General features: G+C 32.7%; 7 protein-coding genes and 1 further gene across 7 annotated transcripts, besides 2 other annotated features; 5 read left to right on the forward strand and 3 right to left on the reverse strand.

Annotated features, from left to right (window-relative positions):
• Positions 1 to 435: 435 nt before the first annotated feature.
• On the reverse strand, positions 436 to 4191 carry Kpol_520p25 (uncharacterized protein; the record flags this gene model as incomplete). Its single annotated transcript, XM_001644411.1, has 1 exon — positions 436 to 4191. The coding sequence occupies one exon, from the start codon at positions 4189 to 4191 to the stop codon at positions 436 to 438; it is 3756 nt and encodes a 1251-aa protein (XP_001644461.1).
• Positions 4192 to 5576: 1385 nt separating this feature from the next.
• Positions 5577 to 6391, reverse strand: Kpol_520p26 (60S ribosomal protein eL6; the record flags this gene model as incomplete). The annotated part of the gene is made up of 2 exons (XM_001644412.1): positions 5577 to 6092; positions 6377 to 6391. 2 exons carry the CDS (start codon positions 6389 to 6391, stop codon positions 5577 to 5579), a joined length of 531 nt encoding a protein of 176 aa, XP_001644462.1.
• A 2066-nt stretch (positions 6392 to 8457) lies between these two features.
• On the forward strand, positions 8458 to 9495 carry VMA6 (H(+)-transporting V0 sector ATPase subunit d; the record flags this gene model as incomplete). The annotated part of the gene is made up of 1 exon (XM_001644413.1): positions 8458 to 9495. One exon carries the CDS (start codon positions 8458 to 8460, stop codon positions 9493 to 9495), a length of 1038 nt encoding a protein of 345 aa, XP_001644463.1.
• Positions 9496 to 9914: 419 nt separating this feature from the next.
• On the forward strand, positions 9915 to 10571 carry Kpol_520p28 (uncharacterized protein; the record flags this gene model as incomplete). The annotated part of the gene is made up of 1 exon (XM_001644414.1): positions 9915 to 10571. One exon carries the CDS (start codon positions 9915 to 9917, stop codon positions 10569 to 10571), a length of 657 nt encoding a protein of 218 aa, XP_001644464.1.
• Positions 10572 to 10716: 145 nt separating this feature from the next.
• Positions 10717 to 11511: a sequence feature (similar to hypothetical protein; correction of possible frameshift sequencing error~similar to Saccharomyces cerevisiae YLR446W).
• Kpol_520p29 lies at positions 10717 to 12005 on the reverse strand (the record flags this gene model as incomplete).
• Positions 11514 to 12005: a sequence feature (similar to hypothetical protein; correction of possible frameshift sequencing error~similar to Saccharomyces cerevisiae YLR446W).
• Positions 12006 to 13153: 1148 nt separating this feature from the next.
• Positions 13154 to 14212, forward strand: Kpol_520p30 (uncharacterized protein; the record flags this gene model as incomplete). Its single annotated transcript, XM_001644415.1, has 1 exon — positions 13154 to 14212. The coding sequence occupies one exon, from the start codon at positions 13154 to 13156 to the stop codon at positions 14210 to 14212; it is 1059 nt and encodes a 352-aa protein (XP_001644465.1).
• Positions 14213 to 14739: 527 nt separating this feature from the next.
• On the forward strand, positions 14740 to 16488 carry DAK1 (dihydroxyacetone kinase; the record flags this gene model as incomplete). Its single annotated transcript, XM_001644416.1, has 1 exon — positions 14740 to 16488. One exon carries the CDS (start codon positions 14740 to 14742, stop codon positions 16486 to 16488), a length of 1749 nt encoding a protein of 582 aa, XP_001644466.1.
• A 429-nt stretch (positions 16489 to 16917) lies between these two features.
• Positions 16918 to 18546, forward strand: POB3 (FACT complex subunit POB3; the record flags this gene model as incomplete). Its single annotated transcript, XM_001644417.1, has 1 exon — positions 16918 to 18546. The coding sequence occupies one exon, from the start codon at positions 16918 to 16920 to the stop codon at positions 18544 to 18546; it is 1629 nt and encodes a 542-aa protein (XP_001644467.1).
• Positions 18547 to 18986: the final 440 nt, after the last annotated feature.

Below are 18986 nucleotides of genomic sequence, written 5' to 3' on the forward strand. Positions count from 1 at the left end.
CTTATGAACTATTTAATCAAAATATAAAATCAACTCTGGAATGAAACTAACAATTATTTTATATGTAGAATATAATTTTTAAATGAGATGACTTTAAAATTTTCATCGCAAAAAAATTAACGAAGAAGGAAATGGAACCAGCTAGAAAATTTCTACGCGTAAAGTTTTAACGGTGAACCGAAAATATAAAATTATTCAGATTTGAATTATAAGTTAAGGAACTAAATACCAAGAACATCATGATGTGTTTAAGATGGCATAGCACATTGTCAAAGTGTTAATAATGTCAATTGTATAGCTGATAACTCGGTTTTGTCTTAGAATTATATTTTTATTTTATTTTTTTTTAATATACGTAGAAAAATATTGATTGGTTTAAGTTGAAACTATAAAAAATGTAATCTAGATAATATGAACAGAATAACTATGCATTGATCAAATGTAATACATTACGGATTTAATGTTATCGTTAACTTGTGGTAATAGAACATTCTTGGAAACAGTAGGTTGATCCTTAGAACCCTTCTCCTTTGGTGCTTGAGCCATATTAAGTTCAAAACCTGCCTTGAAAAAGCATGTAGCACGGGTACACAACAAATCGGCATAATATACTGGGGCTGGGACTTTTACACTGGTAGTAGATCTACCGAAAATGTAACATAAGTTGTTACATATTTCTTGTAAGTAGTCAGAAGTAGATTGGTTTTCGTCATATAGACACCAATAGTGGCATGGGACACCAGTACCCTTCAAAGCTTGATGAGATTGGATAAAGAAATCAAAGTGTGCCACAGATGTGATACCACGGTCTACAACAGTACCTGGCATAACATTACCCATGGATTGAACAGCAACTTCTTCACCCTTTTCATTCTTCGCATTTTCTTGGATAGGAATAAATCTGACTTGATTTCTTTTGACAGTGGCAATACATGTAACTGGTGGATCGTATTTGTTACCACCATTTAATTGAGGACCAAATTTACGGACTGATTCCTTAATAGACTTAACTTCAATCTTAACAACTTGAGAGAATTGGTCAACTGAAACACCATCTCTGAAGTACATGATCTTCGTTGGTAATTTACCATTATTATGTTTTTGATATATCTTTAATCTGTTCAACATTAATGAACCGACATTAGTAATTATTTCTTCACCTGGACCATCTTGAAGCATGTAATCACCAGGGAATTGGGTAAATTTGTCATCGTATGAACCTACTAACGAGGCAATAGAGTTTTGATCCTTTTCAGGATAATGTGTCACATCAGAACCCAACACTAATATTGGCAAGTTAGATTCCTTATCAATTAATAGTTTGTTGTTTTCAATAGATAGAGAGTGGTTACTACCTAATAACTTCAAGTTCATCTTCATAACAACATTGGAATTATATTGAATAGAATTCTTTTTGAAGTTGTCCCAAACAACACAGGAATTCAATGCACCAAATTTCAAATCAGTGATATATTTCAATCTATCATAAACAGCAGAATCGTTACCACGGCGCAATACATACAAAATATAGGTATTGCTTGGAATATTTTCTAATAAGTTTAACAAAGATATCTCACCTGGAGAGGTTTCGAAAGTTGGAGGACCAGATGGAGCACCACGGCCACCACGGCCACCACGGCTACCACGACCACCACGGCCACCACGGCCACCACCTTGGAATTTCTTAATTGGGGGACCAAATTGATTAATTAGAATTGGTTTACCTGATACGTTGAAGTCCACACCTAATTGTTTAACATCAGATGCGAATTTATCCATAGAGATGTCAAGTTCACTTTCCATAGATGCTGGTGGAGCTGTGTTAGCATTATTAATAAATATTGCTCTTAAGTTGACCTGTTTGGCTGGAGTGGAAATAAATTGGTGACCTTTCATGTTCCAGTTACCTTTAGATTCTTCATGCTTAGTTCCATAACTCTTGTCCTTATATTCAAAGGTAGATTCTTTGAACTGAACAACTGGGGCATCTAGAATACGAGATGGTACTCTCATAAATTGATAAGCACTATTGTGAGGAGCTGATGATTCTTCCTTTTCAGAATCAGTTAACCCTCTTTTTATAGCTGGCATAGATAACCTGGAGATTAAATCAAACTTTTCAGTTGGTCTAATTGCACTGAAGTCGATATAAGTTTTTGTATCAAAAATTTGACCCTTCAATTTTTGACCCGGCACAATAGTCAAACATTCAGGAGGAACGACATCATTTTTACCGCCCAAGTTTACTAACTTCATATCAGGATATTTCAAAGTAATGTCATATTTCCTCTTGAAATAATCAATAGTATTGATATTGATAGGTTTTTCATTAGGTTTTGGAGCACTGTTCTTCTTCAAACTACTTTCAAGAACATTAAACCTCATGGATACCGCAGATTCACGGGTAAATCCAACAATACCCTTAGAAGATCTCTTTCTTGGTGGTTTTGGGGTACCATCTTTATTGATACTATAATTGATGTACGGTCTGTAAACCTTTAAACCCTTTAACAAAGCTGAAATATCAGTGTTCTTTTCGACAAAATAGTTCAAATCTTTAACTGATGGTGGAGGAGCTGTTTTTGGATTATATCTGATATCTCTTATAGCCTTAGATTGGTGGTAACATTCAATGATCCAGTCCATTAATGTAAATTGTTCCTTTTCATTGTTTTTAAATCTTGGATCACCTGGCAAGTACTTGGTATGTTTAATAAATGGAGCAGGAACACTGACAGTGTTTAAAGCGACACCACCATAAACATGAGTTAATGAAACAGTAAAACCCTGCAACAAATAACCACCGATTTGGAATGGGATAGCTTTAGCAAAATTATTGAAAATAAAGAACTTGTTACCTTGAACTTGGAAAATCAAATCATCTGTACTCATGAACTTAGCACCTAATAAAGATAGCAAACATGTCTTATCGATTGCAGACATTCTACTTTCCTGTACTTCGGTGTCTTGAGTAGTGGTGTCGTTATAAATATCTTTCAAGCCTACTTTACCACTGAATTTCAAAGTGATTTGAGAAACCATTTCTTCTAATTCTGGATCTATTTTTTTTTGTAGAGAAGCTTTGTTGGATGGAGCACCCATACCTGGAACAACCTTCTTCTTTTGCTTGTTACTGACTTCCCAACAACCATCAAACAAAGTGAATTCTTCTAGTGGCACATGAGAATAAATAGTATCTTCACCATTGAAAGCGATACGATCCCTATACTTGTACAAGATTTCATCTTCATCCAGTAAAGCTTCAATTAATTCATATTTCTTTGGCTTTGATAATTCCTGTGGTGGAACTGGTTTGCCTCTACGTGGAGGGCCTTTTTGTTGGGGTTTGAAATCGATATGATAAGTAAAGATGAAGGCAGTTTTCCACCAACCATCTAATTTAGGAACCAATTCTTTGTCGATTTTTTCAGTAGGAACATCGTTACCTACCGCAAGCAAAATATGGTTTGTCAAAATGTCAACTTTAGTACCTTTAGTACCATAATCATGTCTATTTTCAACTTTATAGATTGCATGAGTATCTTCCTTAGGTTGATCTACAGTTTTCTCGGTTAAGTCAAACACTTTATCAGAATATTTGAAACCGAAAGATTGAGATTTAGCTTCAGAAGATTGTTCTGTAGATGTTGAAGAATTTGGTTCAGGGGTAGATTCTTTTGAAGATTTCTTTGGTTTCTTTGATTTCTTCTTCTTTTCAGATTTTGTTTCTACATTTTCAGACTCTGTTTCAGGAGTAGATTCTTTTGAAGATTTCTTTGATTTCTTCTTCTTTTCAGGTTTTTCTTTAACATTTTCAGAATTTGCTTCTACATTTTCATTACCTTCAGATGATTTCTTTTTGGATTTTTTGGATTTTTTAGGTTTTTCTGAACTTTCTTCAGATGGACTTTCACTTGTGGATGTCTCATCTAATTTCTCAGTTGAAGAAGATTCTGTTTTATCCTTGGATTTTTTTGTGTTTTTAGATTTTTTTGTCTTTTTAGCAGTACTGGTTTCATCCTTTCCATCGGAATTTTCCTTTTTGGATTTCTTCTTGTCCTTCTTTGGTTTACTTTCAACTTCACCATCTCCAGCATCAGGTTTTGAAGAACTTGATTTCTTCACAATAGGTTTTTCGGTCTCAGCTGCATTTCCAGCAATTATTTGGGTATCAGGCTTTAAAGTAGCCATGATATCATATGCATAGGTTTACTTCAGTCTATTTGGTTGTATTTTATTATATATTTAACACCTCTTGTTCCCTGAAAAATTAATTACAACTCTTATAAATGAACACAGTGGCAATATCTGTTGAGTATCTACTTTCAATATGAACCAGATGGAATATAAGCAAGGAAACGAACTTATATATATTTAAATCGTATTATAAATTGACCTCGATTTTCCAACTGATGTTTGCTTATGCATTGAAACTGGATTTTTTATATCTACTGTTCTCCGGGCTTAACTTAGACAAGACAATACATGAGATTCCAACATTCTCCAAAAGATGCGTAACACGATGATACTCGTAAGCTATGATAACTAATTGGTATCCCCAATTTATGATCACGTGGCTCATATTTAGATGTTAGATAGAGAAACATTCATATGCAACAAACCCCATATTAAAGAGCAAAAAGGAGTGACAGTGAAAGTGCATAATTAAAATGCATACATTGTAATAATTGTTACTGTTAATGGTATTCAGAGTCTATCATATTGATTTGATTTGCATGGAATTGCAGATCCTAATCATCAAAATGTGTGAAATTGCCTACTTTTATTGAAACTGTTGGAATACATGATCGAGCAAGCTTATATGGTCTGATATTTGGTTAAAAATATGTATATAAGTGAGGTGACTCTTGGGAATAACAATTGGTAATGTCCGATTTAGTTTACCTAAAACGGCACACATTGCCTAGTTTGTTCACCCTCAAAGAATAAGCTAATACCTTTGCTATTATCTGTACAGAAGCAAAGAAAAAACGCTTCATTCATTCATTCATATATATAAACTATTGCTGTCGTTCGGCGTATGTATAACTTAATTGATATACTGTCCGACTCCCTACAACGTTAGAGTAATCGCTGTGTAAATGTTTTAGTCTTATTTTCTTGATATATTATAGAATGAAGTTATTATTGTATACAATTTTATCTAGATTTTATGAAGAACTACTAAAGCAAAGAAATTTTGCAATTTGTAAAATAACAAGATTTAATATCCTTCTCTCGAATACATTTTTTTTTTCTTAAAAATAAAATACGTTAATGGAGGGGGGGGTGATACCTGTATGGGTATAAATATGACAATCATTGAATATGGAAGCTACTGCTATCTGAAATTTATCATTTCTTGATTCCCAAATAAAAAAGCAATGAGCTTGATTCATTGATCGGTGGATTGATTGTTCTTAATATGAAAACTTTAAATTAATTGTTAGAAAAAAAAGAATTCATCATATACAAATGAAATTACCATATAATATATTATTTGTATATTCTTATTTTTTTTTAAAAAAAATAACCTTTGAATGAATTCTTTTTCGTTTTATACCTTTAAATCAAATTTAAAATTTCAACATGTGTGGTTTTTCACCGTTTTTCAAAGAGAATGAAGCAGCCAAGTATTGTTTCAACAAAGGAGTCTTCTTGATTTCAGCTAATAAAGCCTTGTCGACATTCTTTTGGTCTTCAACACGTTCAGTTTTCAATTCTTTAACTTGTTGTTCTGGGAACATGTTAGCTTCCTTCTTTTGTTTCTTGGTTAACTTTTCCTTGGCGAAGTATTCAGCGTTGAATTTATCAACGTTGACACCAGCGACGGAAACCTTGGTGGAAGTAGCAATAACGTAACTAGCATTGACTCTTCTGATTGGGACACCGTTAACTTTGAATGGACCAGTGACTAATAAAGTGTTATCTTCCATATGTTTCAAGTAGACAACTCTCTTACCTCTGAAACGACCAGCTAACAAGATCAATACAGTACCTGGAATTAAAGAAGCACGTAACTTTTGTGGACGAGCAGTCTTTCTAGTCTTCTTTGGAGCTTGGACATCTTCTGATGGGTACCACTTTGGAGCCTATAATAATGAAATATACTTGTTAGTAAAATAAAGATTCTTGATATCGATGATGAATGAAATACATAGAATATAGAAAAATAAAACTAATATCCATGATTAGGTTGATTGATGCAATATAATAAAAGGTTGGTTTGTCCGTTGAAGGTCGAGGGTGTGTAACTGTCAGCTTTTTTTTCCCTTCAATCTTAAATCGTTGTGAGCTTACAGAATCAAAACTGTACAAGCCAGTCTTTTGGAATATTTTTATCAATTGTGTAATTTTATAACGTTTATTTACATACTTGTTGAGCACTCATTGTTGTAGATAGTTTTATAGTTTTTGTCAACCTCTTTTGAAAGGGATCAAACAAGTCAAGGTCCAAATATACAGCGAGATATATAGAACTTTTCAATCAAGTGGAAACTCGATATTAATAAATCGATTAGTCTGCAGCAACGAATGTATATTGAACGTTTACGCTAAAGCTACCTTAAGCATGAAACCAGTATTGTAGGTTCATTCGAACTCTAGTTCCATCGATTACATACAATCCAACTATCTCTAGAGCCACTGCGGACAATATCGCGGAAAGGGAGATAGAGAGAGACTGGAGTTAGTCAAGACAGAAATTGACAATAATATTGAATTGAATTGAACTGTATGTTATGGTCAAATGTCGTTGTCGTTAGCCAGTTCACTGATATTTGATAATTAATGGCGTCTGTCTGTCAGTAATTATTGTTGTTGTTGTTATTGAGAGGAATTGACAAGAATAGTAGATAGATACCAGACCATAGTGTAGGTATGATGTGGGTCCCTAAGGTTTTGGGTTTGAATGTCCTTCACAGTACAGATTAGTTAGAGAGCGACGACTATAAGATTAAACAAAAACTCATATTGTTTGAGAGCCTGAGTATGAGAGAGTGGACAGGAAGGACAAGAAGCATCCGTCTGGTTCTGGCTTGTTAGAACGGTGTGGTTGAGATGGGATTTAACAGTATTGTTCAGTGTAAATTTGAAACTGGCAAGACAAAGAGCTGCAGTAGGAACCATGAAATTGTTATTGTTAAACCCACTGGCACTACACTAATGGGAATTGTGGCCATTCCCAACGTTAAGAGAGAGAGGTTAGGGTAGAGATGATAAGATAAGATAAGATAAGATGATGAAGGTATATAGATATGTTTAGCAATGACAAACAGTTATGGAGTGATGAAGATGTTTGTTTGTCTGTTTCTAGAATTTGTAAGTTTAGTTTTCCCATTTTCGCTGAGATATGGCAGTACCAGCGGAAGATGAAAAGGGACGAAGTCTATTCTTCTTAATTTATTCATTTATTTATTTTTTTTTATGGAAGGGCGAGGGGGGCGGGGAGATTTATTGTTGTAGAAAATTGGTGGTTTGCACCCATACATAGTTTGGGTGTCTAGGTTTAAAAGTCACTTGGTTGGTGGTAGTTCTGTTTGGTGTGGTTTCATCACGTGTATATCTTATCAATGGTTCAAAAGGGGACTCGCTTGTTGCATTAAAGAAAAGGCCCTCAGATCAAGTGAAATCTCGGTGTGTTTCACGTGTTTGTTTGTTTTTTGTGTTGGTGGCCGCATATCAATGAGATGTAACTCTATGTATGTTGCTGGTGACAGCAAACAAGAAATATTGTTATTAAATGCAAACTTGATTCAGTGTTCATACTAACGATTATTTTGCTAACAATGATCTCGTATAAACTGTCGCTCGATAATTGAATTACTTTCTACCTTGGGTATTGCTGCAACAGCAAGCAATTGCGAGAAAGGACAGTATCTCCCATAAAATTTGCTTACATAAAACTAAACTAAACTAAACTAAACTAAACTAAAACAATGGTAATCGTTGCACTCAGTTGGACATAGTCTGTTCTATTAGTTACCAATGGGTTCTTTGTATGTATGTATGTATGTATGTATGCCTTTAAACCACTCATCATGATTAAGATAGCATACATTTTATTTATTGCTCGTTTGTAATGATATTTCAAGTAACCCTTTTTTTTATTTCTTGACTTTAACAGAGTTGCAACATTAACAAAAATTGAAATATTTTGAAATTTAATTATGGTTATACATATATTAAACTAGATATGAAAGAACAACACATTCGAAATTAATTGTTTGAATTGACCTTCTTAAGGGAAAGATATTGTGTTCTTCAACTGTACAATTATAGACTGAGTTGGTTGTTAGGGATAACTAGTGATATAAACAAAAGATATACCTTTCTCTCTGGATTCATCCTTTGCAATAATAATAGATCTGCTGAATATTTACTAATTTGGAAAATATCACTATAATTATTTTTGATTAAATAACTGTATTACACTTGGATTGATTGATTATTTCGAAAATGGAAGGTGTCTACTTTAACGTGGATAATGGGTTTATTGAAGGCCTAGTTAGAGGTTATAGAAATGGTCTTTTGACAAGCAACCAATATATTAATTTAACCCAGTGTGATACTTTAGAAGATTTGAAATTACAATTGTCTTCTACCGATTATGGTAATATGTTATCTTCAATCTCAACTGATGGATTGACCACTTCTGTCATTCAAGAACGTGCTTCTGAAAAATTATACCAGCAATTTAATTATATTAGAGATCAGACTAGTGGGAATACTAGAAAATTTTTGGATTATATAACATATGGCTACATGATAGATAATGTAGCTTTAATGATCACTGGTACTATTCATGAACGTGATAAATCAGAAATTTTAAACCGTTGCCATCCGTTGGGTTGGTTCGACACATTACCAACCTTATCTGTTGCTACTGATCTGGATTCATTGTATAATACAGTCTTGGTCGACACTCCTTTAGCCCCATATTTCCTTGACTGTTTTGATGCAGCCGATGAACTAGATGACTTAAATATTGAAATTATCAGAAATAAACTATACAAAGCCTATCTAGAGGATTTCTTTAAGTTTGTTTCAGAAAAAATAGACGAACCTGCTCGTGAAGCAATGCGAGATTTATTAGGCTTTGAAGCAGACAGAAGGACTATCAACATTTCTTTGAATTCTTTACAAAGTACTGAAATAGATCCAGTATTAAAGCGTGATCTGTTACCAGACTTGGGTAAATTATTCCCAATTGCCACTCATCGTTTGGCAGAAGCACAAGATTTCGAATCAGTTAGAGCAGTAGTCGGTGATGTCTATGAATATCGTACAATTCTAGAGTCCGGTAATCTAGAAGATCATTTCTATCAATTGGAAATGGAATTATGTAGAGACGCATTCACACAACAATTCACAGTAAGTACAATTTGGGCTTGGATGAAATCTATGGAACAAGAAGTGAGAAATATTACATGGATAGCAGAATGTATAGCCCAGAACCAAAGAGAAAGAATAAATAATTACATTTCTGTTTATTAATCACTTCACATAGGTTCATAATTTCTAAATCTTTAACACACTAATTACAATGAAAAGATAAAAAATATTTAAGGATCAAGATCAATCAGGCATGGAATGTAAATAATTAAATTGTTATTTTTCATAAAATTAAGTATTTCGATTTTACATAACTTTCTTTTAAGAACAATTTTTATTTCATATAGAAACCAATAATAAGAATTATTAATTTATCTAAGTTCATATTGAAAAATATGTCAACTATATATGTAGTGGCTGAAATTTAGCATTGCTTCTTTATTTCCGAAATTTTATTTTAACTAATGGAATAAAGGTAATGAAGTAAGTACTGGGTGTATGATATTAAACTATAGTTTATGTTTGATCATTAATCAAAAAAAATTAATAAAATACATGATACTGATAACTTAACACTTACTATGGCAGATTCTAATGTTAATCTTAGAAACAGAAATAAGAATGGGAATGAAACCTCCCAGGTACGAAGCACATTTGAAAAGGGTTCAGATCATTATGAAAGCAGCGAAGATAATGACATAGAAATTAAGTTTGGAATTCTAGATATTATTAGAATATTACTGGGAATCCTTTTTCTAGGTTCAATCTTATCAAAGTTGATACTGGGCTCTTGGCTGCCGATAAGTTTGTATAAACTCAGTTCTAAATCAATATCGCTGGAGATTCCAGGATATTGGAAAGAAAAATACGATAAATTTCCTATTACATTTAATTTAGATGATCTAAAGGCATATCGAGGATCAACTGAACCAGAAAGAATTCTTTTGAGTATAAAAGGTCACGTCTTTGACGTTACAAAGGGTTCCTCCTTCTATGGAAAATGGGGCGCTTATCAAAGATTTACTGGAACAGATTGTACAAATTTGTTCAGCTATTCTCAATGGGATTTGACAGCATTTAATGATGAATGTAATCCATTTTACAAGGAATTTACCAATTCACAATTACAAAGAATCGATGGCTGGTTGGAGTTCTTTCGAAAGAAATATCCAGAAATTGGAACAGTAGTTGAACTCATACCTGAAACTATTGATAAAAAAATAATGAATAATGCTTGATTGATTAAATTTAATAAAAGATAAAGATCAGGGTATATTAATAATAATTTTCTTCTTTTTTTTTGGCTTTTTAATAATTATGTATTTAAGTATAAATTTAAAATATCTTGAAATTCTTTTTGATTACAAGTGAATATTCTCATACTCAATCTTCGCTATGTTCAAAATCCAGCTTTGAACATGTGGATAGCACCGGTCCATATAAATTACTGTTTTCTAATAAATGTAAGGTGATTTCACCATTCGAAATCTTGGAAATTCTTTCTTGATAATAAGAATTATGAGCCAAGAAAGATCCAACAAAACCGACATTTATCTTACATGAATTATTCTCATTTTCGGATACAAATCTGTCGATAGCTTTAATCATTGCAACCAAATATATTGAGGCTCTTTCAATGTATAGTTTAGCTATTTGGCTAACAATAGCTGAGTATTCATTTGGAATAACTTGATCCGCCTTGCCATTCAATAGCATACAAAATATTTCTCCATCAAATACTTGTTGTTGAGAAAGAATTGGCACTTCTAGATAGCCTAAAACTTTTTGTAATGACAATGGCATGTATTTACCGCTTGTGATAAATTCCATTGGCATAAACAAGTTTGAAGAAGAATTTCCCATATCGAATTCATTCAAATTGATGAACCCTTTACCCAAAAATCCAATTTCACCATTGATCAAAATATCTTGAGAGGAATTTTCATCAGTAATCTGGTGAATAAACTTCTTCTTTGCTTTAGGAATTCTTGAATATGGCAATTCGAAGCATGAGTTCAAACCTGTACCTAGGATTAAGGATAATCCATCTTCCCTTGAAATAAGTTTGCTAGTTAAATGTACGGCAACTGAATCATTAATAACATCACATACTTTGATCTTAATATTTTTAAATTTAACATCATTTTCAGTAATACAATCAAAAGAGTTTTGTAAGATTAAATTGACTGGAATTTGTCTTGCTTCTTCAAACAAGATATAGTCTTTTCCCATCGTGATAATTTTATTTTCTGAATCAATTGGGAAACTAAAAGTAACTGAAACCAGTATATTAATATTTTCCTTACATTGAATTGTAGCATTAGACATTCACAAATCCAATTTACAATATCATAAAAGAATGTAAAATCGACATTCTTTCTGACAACTTCAAAATCATTTTGAAAATTGATGTCAAAGTTATTTCCCTTAACCTTAGATAACAAACCAATTTTTAATTTAGTCCCACCAAAATCTATTGCCAAATGATAAGAATCTTGGGATTTTGAAGAGAGATCCTTATTGCCGACAATACCACTTGGGATCATGGCGTTTTCACTATGATGTAGCATCTGTTCTAACTCATCCATGAATTGCAATACTAACTGATCTATAGATCTCTTCGGCAACAACAGTTGCTTGATTATTTCAATCTTTGGATAAACAATAGTCATAATAGTTTTGATATTGGTCCTATATTATATTCTGTTCTTTTGCTTCTTTGTAATATTCACATGAAGAAATTGAAAGCTTAATATGAAAAATCCTAAAATAAACTAAATTGATTCAAAACTGAATTCTCACAATTGGCATAACTGATACCCTATTTATATCTGAGAGAATGGAATATGATATCATTTAAATTGCGTTAGCAAAAAAAAAAGAGAGTAACACATGCGTTGATCAATTATAACTTAAACAACAAGTCCCTTTAATCTTAGTAGTTCTGTTTTATCATAGTCGTTATTTCATCATTTTTTTGCTATTGGAACTAACTTGATCAAGAACTGCATATATAGATGCCATATATAAATATATATCTTAATAGCGCTACCATTTATAGATGACAGCAAATAAGTCAAAAGATATAACGATGACAGAAAACAAATGACAATCACAATGACCACCGATGTTACAACAATGGTTGATTAGCAAAAGATCTAGATATGTGTATGTTCAGATATGGTTTATTATTGGGATTCATTGCTGATAGCAAATAAATATTGGAATGCAATGGAAAGAAAAGAAAAGAAAAGAAAAGAAGAGACATTAAAACAAACTAAACTAAACTAACTGTGTCATAACTAGTTTTAGAAGATTTTTATCGTAAACATTTATCATTGATGATAGCAAATAAATTATAAGTTTGGTTTAAGATTGGTTGAGTGATTGGCTCTTGGGTATGAGTCTATGGATGGTTCTTGGAAGGTAATTCAATCTTTGAGATAAGATTTAGGATGTTGGATACAGGTTAGACAGGTGGCTTTTGGGGATTCAACCTCAAATATTAGTTTGAATATTTTGGGTTTATGTTATCACACTATCAATGAGACACAAACAAAGTGTATTAATTCATTGACTTGCTTTTATTTAACCTTTAAAAGAAGGTTGGATGGCATTACATTGGTCACTAGTTGATCTTGTTGTGAAGGTGAATTGGATATATTTTGAAGAATATTTAACACAGGACAGCCCAGTATAACAGAGAGAAAAGAGTAAGAGAGACAGTGAGGGTGTGTGTGTATGTGTGTCTGACAATTATTTTTGTTTGTTGACAGAATTATAAGAAATCAGGTGGTTAAAATACATATAGCTTCAATCAATGGTAGAGAGTAATTACAAAAATAATGGGCTTTTACAACATGATTTATATTTGATGAAGAACAAAATTTTACAAGCTCCTCAAATATTGAAACAACAATTTAATGTTGGAGTGCAAGTAGTAGATTTACAATTCAATGAATTGGCAACTAAATTTAATAGCACACGGATGCACATAAGATCATTACATGAAGCATGTAAACGATATAAATTAACGTTGCATTCCTTTTTCTACAGCTCTGTTAGTGTTCTAGAAGTATTTCATAAATTATTAGACGGTGTGCCAATGGAATGTCATATGAACCCTGATGGCACTGCTCAGATGGTTACAAATAATATTTCAGCCAAACAAAGGGCATCAGAATTTTTACAGGAATTTTATAGTATTGCAGGAATAGAACATATTGGTCAAAAAAAAATTGATATTAGTAGATTGAATAAGCAGTTGCAAGTTGTATCAAAGAAAGTTGAACAGGATTTAGAATTCTTTGATCTACATGTTTTACAGCCATTGGTCGAAGTGGATTTATTATGCTCAAAGACTTCAAGATACATTGACTATAGAGATCTTAAAAATTTAGAAGTAAGTTCATTAAATGACAAATGCGACTCTTTGAAGAAATTAACAAATAATAATACAAAAACTTTAACAAGTAAACAAGAAGTTGAAAGAATGAGATCAGAAAAAAAATTGAAAACAATATCAGAGGATTTTGAATTGATTAATAACAAATTAAAAAATGAATTACCAATCTTTTTTGATTCAATTAATACTTTTTTACAAAACTGGTTTTCAACATATTATTTTACAACATTAAGAATATCTTATGCATTGTACACATATACATCAAATAGTCCTGAGCTCAAGAGAATAATTGGAACTGAAGAAAATGAACCAAATAAAATAATGAATATTTCAACACCAGATATATTGTCTCAATTCCATCAAACTTTTGACTATGTTCTAAATGAAGTAGAAAACTTAAAAATTACAGATTTTAACAATCTGTACAGATCAATTTTATCAGACTGTGAATCTAACAATAGAATGTTTATGTGATGATTCGTCCTCTACACAACTAGATCAATTTCATCATGTTTGAATTATATTACGTTATATAAAGTACGTCATTACATATATTATATTGAGTTTTAAAAATCATACAAGGAAAGAAACAACTCTTGAGTTCTAATAAACAATATTTTGATCCTTATTATGCATGTATTAATGTGAATTGATTGGTCTAAGTCAAATAACGTTTAAATTAACCTTAATTCTAAAAGGGTTTACTTATTTAACTAGTCTTATACACATTTGAGGTACTGTACTACTAGTCTTTCTTAAAATATATCAACCCTTTTCGATATTAACGAATTGAAAAATTTCATTAATATGGGGAGGGGGAGATAATAAGGGATTTCGAATATCGAATATAAGAATAGGTTTAGATTTAATTATATTTTAAATTGAGTTTGAATAATTGTGTATTTCTTTTGTGAATATACTCAGTGTGTAGTTTAAATAATATATATCTCTATTAAAACTATTTAAAAGGAACCTTCATTTTATTATTCAATTATCATACAATGGCTGTTAAATCATTTGAAGTATCCGACCCATTGGGTTCAACATTAAAAGGCTTTGCTTTAGCTCATCCTTCGATTACTTTGGTACCAGAAGAGAAAATATTATTCAGAAAGACTGATAAAACTAAGATTGCTCTAATATCTGGTGGTGGTAGCGGTCATGAACCTACACATGGTGGTTTTGTTGGTAATGGTATGCTAAGTGCTGCTGTCTGTGGTGATATATTTGCTTCTCCATCCACTAAACAAATTTTAAATGCAATCACTTTGGTTAGTGAAAATGCTTCTGGTGTGTTACTTATTGTTAAGAATTATACAGGTGATGTCTTACACTTTGGTTTAGCTGCTGAAAGAGCTAGAGCTCTGGGTATCAATTGTAAAGTTGCAGTTATTGGTGACGATACAGCTGTTGGCCGTGCTAAAGGTGGAATGGTTGGCAGAAGAGCTTTAGCAGGTACTGTTCTGGTTCACAAGATTGTTGGTTCTTTTACTGAAACTTATTCTGAAAGATACGGGTTAGAAGGAGCAAGTAAAGTTGCACAGATCATTAACGATAATTTGGTTACAATCGGTGCTTCTCTTGATCATTGCAAAGTTCCTGGAAGAAAGTTTGAAACTGAAATCAATGACAACCAAATGGAATTGGGTATGGGTATTCACAATGAACCTGGTGTCAAAGTTCTAGAACCAATTCCTTCCACCGAGGATTTGATCTCTAAACATATGTTACCTTGTCTTTTAGATTCCTCTGATAGAGACAGATATTTTGTTGACTTTGATAAAGATGATGAAGTAGTTTTATTGATCAACAATCTAGGTGGTGTCTCCAATTTGATTTTATCATCAATTGTTTCAATTACTACTGACTTTTTAAAGAGTAATTATGGCATCACACCAGTTCAATCGATTGCTGGTACATTAATGACCGCTTTCAATGGTAATGGTTTCAGTATTACTTTACTAAATGCTACAAAGGCCACTGCTAGTCTGCAAAAAGAATTTCCTGAAATAAAATCTGTCTTCGATTTACTGAACTCCAAAACAGACGCTCCATTCTGGCCAGCTCAATCTAAGGATGTTAAACCTGCTATTAATGAAGAGCTTCTAAAGACTGAAGTAAAGGTTAAAGATTGTGGTTCCTATAATTTCAATGACTTTTCGAGATGGATGCAAGGTGGTGCAAAGGCAGTTATTAAAGCTGAGCCACATATTACATCTTTGGATACTCTTGTTGGTGATGGTGATTGTGGGTATACCTTAGTTGCAGGTGTTAATGGTATTACTAAGAACCTTGACGACATTTCTAAAGTTTCTCTATCAGAAGCTACCGCTCAACTTTCGGATATCATCGAAAGCACAATGGGTGGTACTTCAGGTGGTCTTTATTCAATTTTGATTTCAGGTTTCTCACATGCCTTAATTCAAATCTGCGCGGACGAAAATGTTCCTGTCAGTAAAGAAGTTTTGGCAAGAGCATTTGAAATGGCTTTAGAAACCCTATATAAATACACCAATGCCAGACCTGGTTCTTCAACAATGGTTGATGCTCTAGAACCATTTGTCAAGGAATTTTCTTCTAGTAAAGACTTCAAGAAAGCAGTAGCCGCTGCTGATGCAGGAGCAAAGAGCACTGGTAGTATCGAAGCCAAGTTCGGTAGGGCCTCATATGTTGGGGAATCTGCTGGTATCGAGGATCCAGGTGCTGTCGGACTTGTTGCATTCTTACAAGGTATCGAGTCCGTTTTATGAACTTTAAATGTATTTAGCGCCCAGAAGGACAGGTTTAACTAACGAACATTGTTTCATGTATATTTTTAAATTTTTTTATTAGAAAGTATTGCTTATTTTTTGTAATTGAAAAAAAGATTCATTATTTGATGATTCAATAGCTTATATATGATGACTGGTGGTAGATAGAGATATGACATTCAATTAATCACTGTTTGAACTCTTATCCATCCAATTAATAATAGGTACAATAGTTGCTTTTCACGTGATACTCGTTATATACGAAGGTATAAGAACCTCTTCTTTCTGAAACGCGTAAAGAATTTTTAAACTAAGAGAGATAAATTAAGAGATAAAGAAGTATAATAATTAATATCTTATAGATACCAATACCTAAGTTTAGACGAGAAATTCGTACTGCAACAAGGGATATCAATTCAAGGATAAAATATGAGTACTGATTTTGATAGAATCTACTTGAATCAATCGAAATTTAATGGTAGATTTCGTATTGCCGATTCTGGTTTAGGTTGGAAAGCTGCTGCCAGTGGTGGTTCTGCTACAAACCAAAATAAAGCACCATTTCTTTTACCTGCTAGCGAACTATCTACTGTCCAATGGAGTAGAGGTTGTAGAGGTTTTGAACTGAAGATTAATACTAAAAATCAAGGTGCATTACAATTAGATGGTTTTTCAGAAGATGATTTTAATATTATCAAAGGTGACTTCCATCGTAGATTCAGCATTCAAGTTGAACATAAGGAACATTCTTTACGTGGTTGGAATTGGGGTAAAGCTGATTTAGCCAGAAACGAAATGGTATTCTCTCTAAATGGTAAGCCAACATTTGAAATTCCATATTCCAGAATTAATAACACTAATTTGACTAATAAAAATGAAGTGGCGATTGAATTTGACATCCAAGATGAAAACTATCAACCAGCGGGTGATGAATTAGTTGAAATGAGATTCTACATCCCAGATGCAGTAAAGGAAGAATCTGATGAAGAAAAACCAAAGACTGAAGAGGGTGATGTCGAAATGGAGGGTGAAGAAAAGGAAGAAAAGGAAGAAAAATCATTAGCAGAAACATTCTATGATGAATTAAAGGAAAAGGCTGATATTGGAGAAACAGCAGGTGATGTTATCGTATCTTTCCCAGATGTGTTCTTTACCACGCCTAGAGGTCGTTATGATATCGATATTTACAAGAATTCTATTAGATTAAGAGGTAAAACTTATGAATATAAACTACAACATCGTCAAATTCAAAGAATTGTATCTCTACCAAAAGCTGATGATATAAATCATTTGATTGTATTGGCAATTGAACCTCCACTTCGTCAAGGTCAAACATCATATCCATTCTTGGTTCTGCAATTCCAAAAGGAGGAAGAAACAGAAGTTCAATTGAATCTGGATGATGAAGATTACGAAACTAACTATAAAGATAAATTAAAGAAACAATATGATGCTAAGACACATATTGTCATTAGTCATATTTTGAAGGGTATCACAGGTCGTAGAGTCATAGTACCTGCTGAATATAAATCAAAATACGAGCAATGTGCGGTTTCATGTTCTTACAAGGCTAATGAAGGTTACTTATACCCATTGGACAATGCTTTCTTCTTCTTGACAAAGCCTACATTATACATCCCATTTTCTGATATAAGTTCTATTAATATTTCCAGAGCAGGTCAAACAACTACATCGAGAACATTCGATTTGGAAGTAATACTACGTTTCAATAGAGGTTCTACCACATTTGCCAATATTAGTAGAGAAGAACAACAAATATTAGAACAATATTTGAAATCAAAGAACTTGAGAGTAAGAAATGAAGAAAAGGAAGCACAACAAAGATTACAAAGTGCTCTTGGATCAGATAGTGAAGATGAAGATATTAACATGGGCTCTGCAGGTGAAGAAGATGAATCTGTTGATGAAGAATTTCATGATAGTTCTGACGATGATGACGTTGCTGAAGAATTCGATTCCGATGTTCCTTCAAGTGGCGGCGAAGATGAAGAAGGAAGCGATTCCGAAAGACCTGCTAAAAAGCCAAAGGTTGAATAAATGTAAAATATTATATCCTAGTGTATAACTTTAATAAAATTTGAATGTGTCAACTCTTTTGTGTATTCCATTATATAACTTCAATCTGGATTTTAGATGTACGGATCTGTGATATTCGTAATAGTTAAATTCAAAGCAGGTTCATATATCTACAATAAATCTTCCTTCTTATGATACGCTTAGGCTCGGCTCGGTTCGGTTCAAGTCGACTTGTGGGACTTCAACTCGGCTCGGTATAAGAAATTTTGTATTCCTTCTAGTTAAAAATATTTACTGCCTATAAGAATTCTATTTTGTATTGATTAACAAGGTTGATACCTAAAGATAATCTAATGTGCAGACTAGTTGACATAAATTGGCTAGATATTGAGATCATCTGATTATGTTAATTATGTACTGATGATATATTATATTTTATAGAAATATTTTTGAGAAAACTT

The sequence above is a fragment of the Vanderwaltozyma polyspora genome, genomic scaffold (assembly GCF_000150035.1).
Source record: "Vanderwaltozyma polyspora DSM 70294 KpolScaffold520 genomic scaffold, whole genome shotgun sequence".
Classification (NCBI taxonomy): Eukaryota; Fungi; Ascomycota; class Saccharomycetes; order Saccharomycetales; family Saccharomycetaceae; genus Vanderwaltozyma; species Vanderwaltozyma polyspora.